The sequence below is a fragment of the Tribolium castaneum genome, chromosome 3 (assembly GCF_031307605.1).
Source record: "Tribolium castaneum strain GA2 chromosome 3, icTriCast1.1, whole genome shotgun sequence".
NCBI classification, from domain to species: domain Eukaryota; kingdom Metazoa; phylum Arthropoda; class Insecta; order Coleoptera; family Tenebrionidae; genus Tribolium; species Tribolium castaneum.
The window spans coordinates 13,943,755-13,956,379 of record NC_087396.1 but is presented as its reverse complement, the minus strand read 5'-3'; the positions used below and the strand labels follow the sequence as shown (position 1 = coordinate 13,956,379).

General features: G+C 36.6%; 3 protein-coding genes across 6 annotated transcripts in view; 1 reads left to right on the top strand and 2 right to left on the bottom strand.

Moving 5' to 3' along the window:
- The window catches only part of LOC664289 (uncharacterized), a 29,871-nt gene extending 24,015 nt beyond the window's left edge, over positions 1 to 5,856 (top strand). For all 3 annotated transcript variants that reach the window (XM_008197672.3, XM_015981862.2, XM_015981863.2), the window contains exons 12-15: positions 721 to 1,767; positions 4,406 to 4,609; positions 4,671 to 5,096; positions 5,147 to 5,856. In XM_008197672.3, the coding sequence (XP_008195894.1) occupies positions 721 to 1,767; positions 4,406 to 4,609; positions 4,671 to 5,096; positions 5,147 to 5,346 (1,877 nt within the window). In that variant the 3' untranslated portion in view covers positions 5,347 to 5,856. The remainder of the gene's footprint in view (positions 1 to 720; positions 1,768 to 4,405; positions 4,610 to 4,670; positions 5,097 to 5,146) is intronic.
- EloC (Elongin C) lies at positions 5,853 to 6,535 on the bottom strand. Its single transcript, XM_015981904.2, has 2 exons — positions 6,168 to 6,535; positions 5,853 to 6,122 (listed from the first exon to the last, which is right to left on the bottom strand). The coding sequence occupies exons 1-2, from the start codon at positions 6,380 to 6,382 to the stop codon at positions 5,981 to 5,983; spliced, it is 357 nt and encodes a 118-aa protein (XP_015837390.1). The 5' UTR covers positions 6,383 to 6,535; the 3' UTR covers positions 5,853 to 5,980.
- Positions 6,536 to 9,671: 3,136 nt separating this feature from the next.
- On the bottom strand, positions 9,672 to 12,192 carry Ubi-p63E (Ubiquitin-63E). 2 transcript variants are annotated; one of them, NM_001039417.1, is given in 2 exon segments: positions 9,672 to 11,819; positions 12,125 to 12,192. In NM_001039417.1, a coding segment is annotated over 1 exon segment (2,058 nt). In that variant the 5' UTR covers positions 12,125 to 12,192; the 3' UTR covers positions 9,672 to 9,761.
- Positions 12,193 to 12,625: the final 433 nt, after the last annotated feature.

The window sequence follows — 12,625 nt, the reverse complement described above, 5'->3', positions numbered from 1 at the left end:
CTGAAGAAACATATTTCATATTCCAAATATATTTTGTGAAAACGTTTATTACCACTGATTGAAAAATTATATGCCGAATATATTTTATAATAATAAAAAATTAAATAATATAAAATTATAAAAAAATATGCTTCTTGTCACTCAGCAAAACTTTTGAATTAATGAATACGGTAATTCGGACATTAATGTTATATCTTGGCCAGCAAATAGCTCTGATTTAAATATATTTGTGTTTTTTTAGCACAAAATAAAAAGTTATCTTAGAACTCTTCTTCAGTGGTCATTGAAGGATTTAAAAAGTAAAATAGATCATATCTGGAACAATAAAACGCCAGAATTCTGTAACAGTTTCGGTAAAAGTATGCCAGCGGGAATTCAAGACATAATTACAACCAAAGATGTCAAAAATTACTGTAATGTTTTTCTTTTTTTTTATCTTCAATTTATTATTTTTTTTTTGTTTAATAGACGTGCATTTTTCTTACAAAAATGTAGTCGTCCAAAGATTTAGTTATTAGGGCTTGTAGATCAAAGTAACATAATTTTGTACTATTGCAAAATAAGTTTTTAGCTCAAAATAAGGTAATTTTTGATGATTTTGTCTATTTTAACGAAGTTTCTCTTTGATATCGCAAATTTTGAGTAATTGGAAGTCGTGATTTGTTGCTGCGTGTAAGCGTCGTGTCCCTGTATTGGCATATTTTGTTGTCTTTGTTTCAGCCAGGAAGCCTACCATAGCACCGAATCAGCTTTATCAACTCAATGCAACACAAGCTGAACCTCAAAATGTCCCCTTACCGAGCAGTAACAAAATTATTTTAAAATCGAACGTTCAAGAACCGCAAAAATGTAAACCATCGCCGTACAACATTGACTATATCGTAAAAGATTTGGCCACGCCTAAGCCACCCAAGGAACAATCTGAATCTCCGCCGAAGAATGGTGCTAAACTCCGGAGCGAAAGCATGGAAGTAGTCGCGCAAAAGGAGGAGAAAAAGCCGAAGGAAGAGGGGCGCTTTTTCGACAGCGTATATTCAGATATGAGTTCCGAGGTGAAGCACGCCAGCACACCGGTGCACAACAACGTCAGTCAGCAGACGCACAGTCCGCAGCTGCCGGTGCCATCCCCCAACTTACCGATCGAACCGAAAGAATGCCATAAGCAGGTCCTACCAAATACGTTTGTTCCTACCATAAATAATAATTATATAAGCGCACCTCATAGTACTAGTCAGAATGAATTACGTAAGACAGACTGTTTCGAGACACATTCCACGGACTTGCCGCCGGAAAAGGCGAGCAGTTCCGCTAAAAACGCCGCGCCACCATTGACGCTAAAACCGATCAATAAGCTGTGCAACACCACCAACTGTGACCAGAAACCGACGAACGAAAGCTCGGCTTTCACCGTACTGAACATCCCTACTTTGAGTTTCCAAGCGCCGCCGATCAAGCGACAAAAGCTGAGCAAGATCGACGTCGCGACGTTAAGGAGGAAAATCAGACGACAGAAGCGCCTAATCAAGCCCAAAGAACCGAAGATAATCAACGATAATAACACGAAAGTGACCGTAGATTGCGGAGTCTCCGTTTTCGGCTATTCGGACAATTCCAGTTCTAGTTCATTGTCCAGCTCGGAGTGCGAGAGCGAGGGGCCGGAGGTTGATTTGTGGATTAAATCAGGACCGCCGTGCAAACTCGATCTGAGGCCCGAGAAAGTCAGGTTTTTGGAGATATTTGGACTCACGACGCACACAAAAAAGAATTGTAAGGATTTTTTAAATTATGCTGTTGCCAGTCACAAATAAGGTTGGCTGATGGGGTGTCTGATCCTTTGTTTTGGTTTTACGGACCAACAGAAATAATCCAAATTTTAGCAAACCTGGGTCTTTGCGGTTCTTGACAATTCAATCAAAAGTATGCTAGGACAGCTCCATTTTTAAAAACACGATGAAGTCGTGCTCAAAGTGTAGTGGGTTAAGAAAATATAGCAAAGAAATAGATACTTTAAACCTAAACAACAGTAAAAATTTTTTCTTAAATGATTCGTAAAAAAATATTCATATTCCAGACTTTTGACTTAGCCTATATACGACCTGCACATATAAATTAGTAAATCAGAAATGCTTTTTACATTGTGGAAATCAAAAAAATACGAGTTTGAATAATTGTTTCTTTATTTGTTTTAATTTTTTATTAAGATTTAATGATAAGTGTGTTATGAAAATGTTGCACTTTATAAGTTATATTTACAAATTTTATCTAAAAGAAATAAAATGCACTTACCTTATGGCAACTTCTTCTGCTACAAGTTATAGCAAGTCCCTCATCTTCATAGAACGGACCTACTGTAATTAAAAATATATATATTCAATAAGTATGTTTTATTAAATTTGTTGAAAAGAAACTACGCGTAAAAGAATAGGGATGTTGTTAAAGATGTACGTATTCAAGATTTAATTTTTTCTAGATTATATTTTTTGTTATTGGCTGCAATATGCATTCATTTGTAATGCTTTGAGGCAATTTATTATTTAAATAACAAATAAAGTTTTAGTAATAACTAAAAATTAAACTAATAATTTCCCTGTTTATTTGTTTATTACAAATTTAATGTTATTTTGACAATAGCAGTACAATATCAGTAAATTATTTGATAATATCACTAATTTAACGTAATTTTTCTAAACAAATAAGGTATTATAGACTAACCCTTTAATCCCGATGGTTCTTGCACGATTTCTCCAAGAAAATCCATTCCATTGGCACACACTAACCACTCGTAATTTGAAAAGTCGCGCACTACTAAATAAAATTTACAACATTATTTCAAGATAGCTTTATTAATGTTTATGAGGCGTCCGTTCACGACATCAGCAAGTGGCAAACTGAATAAATTTAAACGGCACACTAATAATTGTGTAAGAGTAGAGATAAATAAATCGTCATTAACAAAAAATTAAATTTGTATTGGTGAAGGTGCGGACAAAGAGATTTGATTGATTAATTTTTGTTATGACATTATGTACGTACGATTTTTTGCAATAGCATTTTTAAGGGGATCTCTGAAACCAATCCAGCTCAAAATTTCGGTCGAAATCGAAAGCTTTAAAAATCAATCACTTCGTTGTTATAAAGATTTTGAAACAGAGATTTTGTCAATTTGTTTAATGAAATAAGATTGTAATTTAAATAAAATTCAACTTTTTCGAAAATGTTTTAGCGACTTTTAAAAGAGTTATAGGTTTGAAGATTTATAAGTTTAAATATTTCTGTGTTTCAATTTCACATTCTTTGTATTTGTTTCAGAACATTCGATAACTCATGAGAATAATATTCAGTAATTCAATTCCGTATGTAACAAAAGAGCAAAGGAATGAATCAACAAAGAAATAATAATATCCGCTGCAGTAGTTTTGTCGAAATCGTTAAAAAACATTGAAGTTACACAAATTTAACAGAATTTCATTTATTAATTTTATAATGAACTTGAAATACGAAATAAAATTGTCACCTATTTATTGCTTTAACTATGCTCATTAATACAAACCACCGAAATACCATTAAATTTTCCCCAAATTGAACCAAAAGAATGTAAAATTGAGAAATAATACAGAGTTAAAAATCAAAATCATTTCGTCGGACATATACAGGCAGGCCCACTGAAAACAGGGCATCAGAGTTTTTAATGCTTGGACTCATTTTACTCAAAAACGCTAAACAGGTTGATTTTTATTCAAGGAGAACACTTAAATCTGTACTTTGTGTTCGCGCCACTTCAGCTCGTCACAATAATAGTTATTTTTTATTTGATGTAACAATTTACGTTTCAAAAATTAGAGTTTATTTATTTAATTATTGAATTAACTGTTCCAAATGGCCATGAAATTTGTAGTCTTTAAGAATTCTCTGGAAAGAAGTGCGGGAAATTTTAGAAACTGTGGACAGTCGCCTGACTCTAAACTGTGAAGCAAGCAATTACCGTTATTGTTGCACGATTTATTATTTAAATTAATTTTATATTGTTTATGTCGCTAAAAAATTGTACATGAAGCTGCCTTTAGCTGCGCTCTTCGAATCCGTAAAGCTCTGTTTTAAAATTTGCTGTTTGCACAATAACTACTGAGACATTTGATTAATTAATGCTGAATTACTTCGAGGTAAAGTGCAGATTTCTGATTGCTAAATCAAAATTATGTTCAGGTAACGTATATATTTTTTGTGAATCATATAATTCCGAACTATTGTTTTTGAATTAAAATTTCAATTATATTTTTATTTATTATTTTTATCCAATTGGAAGCAAAAAGATCCGAAAACAGATCTCTGGCTGGGTCAGACTCCCTTAAAACGCCTTTAAAAATATGTTTTGTTTTGTGTTCTTCACGTTGTTGTGCTCTTCCAGATGTGGAACTGGAAAAGCTGGAGAGGCGAAAATGGCAGCCGACTTGGAATGTTGCTGTCGACGATAACGATCGTGTCGTTCCGTTAAATTTACCAGTGCCTTTGCAGTCGCCCTCTGTCTTGAACACTTTGCCCGACTTTCGAGTAAAAAGCAATTTTTTGCAACTTCTGGGACTGCGAAACGTTCCTGTTCAAGTGAGGCAAGGTTGGTAATTTGCGTTCTGTTGTTAATAAATTGTTAATAAAAAAAATTCGGCGTTGTTTAGAGTTGGAAAAGACATGGATCAAAATCGTTGAAGAGCGAATACGACGAAACTGCGAATCAGCTTTAACGAAATACACCATTAAAGCGTACAAAAAGCACAAAGCCGTTAATAAATTAAAACCAAATGGCCTAATCGAAACGAATCATAACAATAATTGCGCCGATATCGCGTTTAAAATCCCCATAGTTCACCAATATGGGCAGACAATTTCGACCATAAAACAAGAAGAGCCGTTGCACCATTCGAAAAGTATCGAATACAATTATGTGCCTCTGACGATGGTTTTGGTGGAGCATCCGAAGAACAATCGAACGCAGAGCGAGGTCAAAATTGAGGAAGTTAAGTCGGAAGACGCGGAAAAACCGAAATTGTTGAAGTGGCCAGGGATTCAGGAGATTATGGAGTCGTATCAGGCTTTTTCGAAAGGTGTTGTCTTGTGGGAATAAGTGTCGGCAATTTTATAGTTTACGTTTCAGAACGTGAAGGGGAGATTGAGACTTTGTCAAAGCGTTGCACTTCTTTGAAAGAGGAAGTGATAATGAAGCAGTTTGAGGTAAAGTATCTCGAGCGTCGGCAGAGGGAGCTGCATTCGACGTTATTTCTAACGGAGCAGGAAAGAAAGCGACTTCAGAAAATGATCGACCAATTAAACAATATCGTCAATGCTTTTAGGTAGCATAGGTTTAACAACAATTCGATGGATAAATTATGCTTTTAACTGTTTTACATTTTTTGTTGAGTTACACATTGTTTTTTTGAATACTGTTGTTATCTAATCGGACCAAGTTCACAATTTGATTTGTTGTAGTTTCGGTTTAATCACATCGTTGAGTGATGTCGGTTTTTATTAAATGAAACTAAATTTAAAAGACTGTGATGGGAATATTAAAAACAGATGGTGGGTTTTTATACTTTTTAATAATCATTATTATTAAAAATAAAATAGTATTATGTAAAGCTTCCAAAACTTAACGCGTTGTAATTATTTTCTAAGGTTTTCGAATATAAATCATAAACCGAATTTAAGAGGAGAACTATGTTTATTTGGTATGTTTATTTTTACGGGTGTTTTAGTTGTAAGTAGGAGAGAGTGGTGTTCACTTATTCTGTGATAATACAATTTTAGTAATCGTAACGTAAAAAACTGTTTCTAGCATGACAAACTTAATAAATGTACAGAAGTATACTTTAGTCTTATTTATTAATTCACCTAAGATCACAAAAAGAGATTGTAGTATTAATTAACAACTTAAAAATAAGTTAACTAAAGAGAAACCTTCATGCACATCTTAGACTGGCTTGACTCGAGCTTAGCAGTCGAGGAAGTTCGCTGCCATCAGCAACTCCAACGCGATTTCTGGGGCAATTGGGAACTCAGGGATCTCAGTTGAGCTGTTAGTGTAGCGGACTTTGTAAGTGAAGTACATACACACCTTCTGAAGTACATGAGATCTAAAGAAACGGTTAGGAAAGCTATTATCTCCCCTTGAAACTTACGGAATCTCCCTAAAGTTCACTTCATTGGCTTCGTTTTCTGCAAACTGGCCGGGGCCACTTAGCATAGCCTTGATGGTGCCCGAGGTCAAGGCGTGCTCGCGTTTCACAATAAACTCATGACCATCTGATGAAATCAACTTTACGTACATGGCATCAGGGCCCTCGCAGCCCCCATAAATCCGCTCCTGGGACTTTTCTTCACCAATTTCGCTCATTCTGCTCCCGACAAAGTCCCGGCTGTACTACGGAGTGTTTAGACTGCTGAGGGTTTAAAACAAAGGCGTTATTATTGTCAGATTTTTCTAAAAGAACACCCACGATATAGAGACAGACAGGTAAACCAACTCGCTATTATAATTGATTCTAACGCTGGAGCAAGTTGATAGATGGCAGCACGGTAGACTGGGACTGTCACAATTTCAGAAATTTTCTTTGTTTTTTATAAAAAAATGATGCGAAATTAAAAAATGTTATCTCAGCACCCAAGTTAGTCATCTTGTAACAACTTCTGCTTTTTTCGCGCTGAAATAATAATATTTTCTGAATAGTTCTAAACTTCGGTTCGATGCATTTTCGGCCGCGAAAGACATCGAAACATTGAAGTCAGAATAAATGCTTTCCAGAAAAAAAACTCCACTACCATTCGGTGCGGGCATCCTTCAGGTATTAATTGTTCTTCATAAATGTCGTATTTTTAACAACGTGATGCGTGTATCTTTTTTCTTGTAAACATTGTGACAGTCCCAGTCTACGCTGGTGCCATCTGTCAGATAAAATAAAAGCTCCAACTTGCTCCACATTTTGGTTTGCGCCCGACAATGGAAAATAAGGGAAGTTGGTTCACCAGGACTATCTATACATGGTGAGAACACCAAACAAAACGACAACGAATTTGCGAAGTCAGAAGCTGTCAAGAGTCCAGCGCATAGGCGAGAATTTACGCTGACGAGAATTTTTTAAGGATTGCCAACCCAAGGCTAATCTGAGTGGAGAGCATGTCAAGTTTATAAAAAAGGGGGACACGTAAACTTGGTGGTTTTAAACATATGAAAGCATGCTATTGCACAAATAAATGATTTATTTAAGTGATAGGTTGAACATTTTTTGGTTTAACAATATTTAAACAACCGGACTTCGCTACAAATATAAATCGGGCGCATTAACTGTTTTTAAATATTGCACATAGATGGCAGTTACAATTTTATAGAATACTGTAAACTTTTAGTTTACCTACGCTTAGATGACGCCATCAAAATTTTTTTTTTAAAGAGAATGGAAAATATCATTTGCTTCGTTTTCTTGTATGTAATTTTTTTGTGTAATTTTAAAAAATTAATAAAGATATAGTAAAAATTTTATAAAATCTGCGATTCACAAAATGCGAAATATCTTCGTTCCTGTAGAAGATAGAGGGGTGGTTCTGCCCTTTTGAAAACCCTACTGCCCCGTAGTATTTTTCCTGCGCTATCGAATGGGATATGTCCCGTTCCCGTATCTCCATCAGGAACCGAAATAGCATTGCACATTTTTTAATCGGGAATCGAAGTACATGACGTAATAGTGCTCCAAAAGTTACGTGTGCAAGCAAAATTTCAAGTTGCTACGGTAACAGGAAGTGTCCCAAATTTAACTCGTAAAATATGATTCAAAATAAATCGCATTAAATAAAGACTCTGAACAAAAAAGCTGAAGTTTTTTATTGGAGTTTTTATTTAACTTGCTTTGTTTGCAGTCTTTCGGAATTATAAATATTTTGAACTTAAATTTGAGACACTTCCTGTTGTCGTAGCAACTTGAAATTTTGCATGCACACGTAACTTTTGGAGCACTATTACGTCATGTACTTCGATTCCCGATTAAAAAATGTGCAATGCTATTTCGGTTCCTGATGGAGATACGGGAACGGGGCCTAGCCTATTCGATAGCCCAGGAAAAATACTACGGGGCAGTAGGGTTTTCAAAAGGGCAGAACCACCCCTCTATCTCCTACAGAAACGGAGATATTTCGCATTTTGTGAAATGCAAGATTTCCTTAAATTTCTATAAAAATTTTGAAAAGTGAAAGAAAATTTTAGGTTGTTTACAAAATTTTTATAAAAATTGAAGAAAATCTTGTAATTCACAAAATCTTAAATATCTCCGTTCCTGTAGGAGATAGAGGGGTGGTTCTGCCCTTTTGAAAACCCTACTGCCCCGTAGTATTTTTCCTGGGCTATCGAATGGGATATGTCCCGTTCCCGTATCTCCATCAGGAACTGAAATAGCATTGCACATTTTTTAATCGGGAATCGAAGTACATGACGTAATAGTGCTCCAAAAGTTACGTGTGCATGCAAAATTTCAAGTTGCTACGATAACAGGAAGTGTCTCAAATTTAAGTTCAAAATATTTATAATTCCGAAAGACTACAAACAAAGCAACTTGAATAAAAACTCCAATAAAAAACTTCAGCTTTTTTGTTCAAAGTCTTTATTTAATGTGATTTATTTTGAATCAAATTTTACAAGTCAATTTTGAGGCACTTCCTGTTATCGTAGCAACCTCAAATTTTGCATGCACACGTAACTTTTGCGGCACTATTACGTCATGTACTTCGATTCCCGATTTAAAAATGTGCAATGCTATTTCGGTTCCTGATGGAGATACGGGAACGAGACCCATTCCAGTCGATAGCCCAGGAAAAATACTACGGGGCGGTAGGGTTTTCAAAAGGGCAGAACCACCCCTTTATCTTGTACGGGAACGAAGATAATTCGCATTTTGTGAATCGCAGATTTTATAAAATTTTTACTATATTTTTATTAAACTTTTTAAATTACACAAAAAAATTAAAAACAAAAAATGTAGGCAGCGATAATTTTCATTATTAAAAAAAAAAGTTGATGGCGGCATCTAGGTGTTAAGTGCCAAAATTAATTTTATTAACTTATATTTATAGTAACCTGTAATATTATTATTGCTATCTATGCGCACTAGCGTAAAACAATGAATGCATTTGAAATGGATTTTTTGCCAAATACGGTCGAATCGAAAAAGTTTTTTGTGACATTGTCATTAACTTGTAGGTAGTTCCATTGAGTTTTGTGTGGGTGATTAAATGTTATCATTTTTTTTGTCTTTAAGTTTTTTATTTTTATGCCTAACGTCAAATTCGATCGGCTGCCAAGTCCGGTTTCTCCGAATATCAATGAAAGTGAAGTCTTTATTTTTAACACTGTATTTAGCTTAACGAATTACTCCAAAATATGTGCAGTCATATGAATAACTTATTTTTTTAAGAATTTGTTGCCTTGTTGGAAATATACCTCAAATCTTTTTTTAATTTCAATTTGTGTGTTGGCGATTTTTGGAGAATTCTCGTGAGCGTACATTCTCGCGGGCCTACAATCTCGTCTAAGCTCCAAATCCAAAGACAAACCAACCCCGTAAAGCCAAATGTTTTAAAATTTTGATAAGCATTTTTTTGAATTAATTCACATGGAGTACTAAAATAAAACACAAGAATTAAGCCATCAATCTTTATTCTCTATTCGTAATTTCAGGAAACTTGTAACAAAAAGTAAAAAAAATATTAAGCATAGAAATTCCAGAAAATTACTGTCCTCCGCGAAGACGTAAGACTAGATGAAGAGTGGATTCCTTTTGGATATTGTAGTCCGAAAGTGTGCGACCATCTTCCAACTGTTTTCCCGCAAAGATCAATCTTTGCTGGTCTGGGGGAATACCTTCCTTATCTTGAATTTTGGCCTTCACATTTTCAATCGTGTCCGATGGCTCAACTTCCAACGTAATTGTTTTCCCAGTCAACGTCTTCACGAAAATTTGCATACCTCCTCGCAGACGCAATACTAAATGTAGGGTTGATTCTTTTTGAATATTATAGTCCGACAGGGTGCGCCCATCTTCGAGTTGTTTGCCAGCAAAGATCAACCTCTGCTGATCTGGAGGAATGCCTTCTTTATCCTGGATTTTAGCTTTAACATTCTCAATTGTGTCTGAGGGTTCTACTTCCAAAGTGATCGTCTTTCCCGTCAAGGTCTTCACGAAAATTTGCATGCCACCTCGGAGACGCAACACCAAGTGGAGAGTGGATTCCTTCTGGATATTGTAATCGGAAAGAGTACGGCCGTCTTCTAGTTGTTTTCCAGCAAAGATCAATCTTTGTTGGTCTGGTGGGATACCCTCTTTGTCTTGAATCTTAGCCTTGACGTTCTCAATTGTATCAGAAGGTTCGACTTCCAGGGTGATGGTTTTGCCAGTCAGAGTTTTAACGAAAATTTGCATGCCACCTCGGAGCCGCAATACTAAGTGGAGTGTTGATTCTTTTTGAATGTTGTAGTCGGAGAGAGTTCGGCCATCTTCGAGCTGTTTGCCGGCGAAGATCAACCTCTGCTGATCTGGGGGAATCCCCTCTTTGTCCTGAATTTTCGCCTTAACGTTTTCGATAGTGTCCGATGGTTCTACTTCCAAAGTGATCGTCTTCCCAGTCAAAGTCTTTACGAAGATTTGCATGCCACCACGGAGACGCAACACCAAGTGGAGGGTCGACTCTTTCTGGATGTTGTAGTCGGAGAGTGTGCGACCATCCTCCAACTGTTTGCCGGCGAAAATCAATCTTTGCTGATCTGGGGGAATCCCCTCTTTGTCCTGAATTTTCGCCTTCACGTTTTCGATTGTGTCCGAAGGTTCGACTTCAAGAGTGATCGTTTTTCCAGTCAAAGTCTTCACGAAAATTTGCATGCCACCTCGGAGACGCAACACCAAGTGGAGGGTGGATTCTTTTTGGATATTGTAGTCGGAAAGAGTACGGCCGTCTTCAAGTTGTTTTCCAGCGAAGATCAATCTTTGTTGGTCTGGTGGGATACCTTCCTTGTCTTGGATCTTGGCCTTAACATTCTCAATGGTATCAGAAGGTTCGACCTCCAAGGTGATGGTCTTGCCAGTCAGGGTTTTGACGAAAATTTGCATGCCACCTCTCAAACGCAATACCAAGTGAAGGGTGGATTCCTTCTGGATGTTGTAATCTGAGAGGGTACGCCCATCTTCTAGTTGTTTCCCGGCAAAGATCAATCTTTGTTGGTCTGGTGGGATCCCTTCCTTATCCTGAATCTTAGCCTTGACGTTTTCAATCGTGTCGGAAGGTTCGACTTCCAAAGTAATGGTTTTCCCAGTCAAGGTCTTGACGAAGATCTGCATGCCTCCCCTCAGACGCAAAACCAAGTGAAGGGTGGATTCCTTCTGGATGTTGTAATCGGACAAGGTGCGTCCGTCTTCGAGTTGTTTACCAGCGAAAATCAAACGCTGTTGATCTGGAGGGATGCCCTCCTTGTCCTGGATCTTGGCTTTGACGTTCTCGATCGTATCAGAGGGCTCAACTTCCAGAGTGATGGTCTTGCCAGTGAGTGTCTTAACGAAGATTTGCATACCGCCCCTCAATCTCAAAACCAAGTGGAGCGTCGATTCCTTCTGGATGTTGTAGTCAGACAAAGTGCGTCCGTCTTCGAGTTGTTTGCCAGCGAAGATCAAACGTTGCTGGTCTGGGGGGATACCTTCCTTGTCCTGGATCTTAGCTTTGACGTTTTCGATGGTATCGGAGGGCTCGACCTCCAAGGTGATGGTTTTACCAGTCAAAGTCTTCACGAAGATCTGCATCTGCAACGACACAAAAAATTACTTTTGTGACAAAGCAAATTTCCAAGCCGCCATATTGGATTTCGTTGAACAAAGAATTACGCACTGAATAAACCGAAAAAACACATTACTCACTATGTGGTTTGGTTTTGAACAGATCGACAAATTTACAAAATTAATTTTGTTAAAATTTAAACAAAAAAACACGTCACTAGGGCGATGTTTTTTCAAACAAATGTTATTGCGTCATGCGAAAAATTTCACAAAATTGCGACTTTCTGCGCTTCTTGCAATCGAATAATTCATGATGAAATTAAAATACATACCTTTACGGCTAGGAAAATTCACAATTTTAATTAAATCGCTTTTGTATTTCACCACTTTTGCTCAGACAATATGGCGAATGCAGCTGTGGAACCGCTTTTATACGGACGGCTTCCCCCACTCCTTTTTAATCTCGAACCCAAAGTACACTTTCTAGAATTTTCGACTAATTATCCAAAAAACGTCCTCTTTAATCAAAAATTTATACATAAACTTTAGTTGCTATCAGTTTAATGCCAATTCGGTTAATCGTGGTCAAAACAATGTTTCAGGTATTAAGAAAATTGCTTTTAATTGAACAAGATTCTAGGGACTTTGGCCAGTAGTTGTTGGTGACATGTCAGCTGATTTTTATCTACGTCGTCAGCTTTATCGATCAGCTGTTTTCTTTGTTTTGGAATTACGCCCTTTTTTATTTTTCAAATTTTAATTTATTTTCCAATTTATGCTTTTCAAACGTTTCAAATAAACCACCCATTAATACCTGCATGAAATGCCAAATT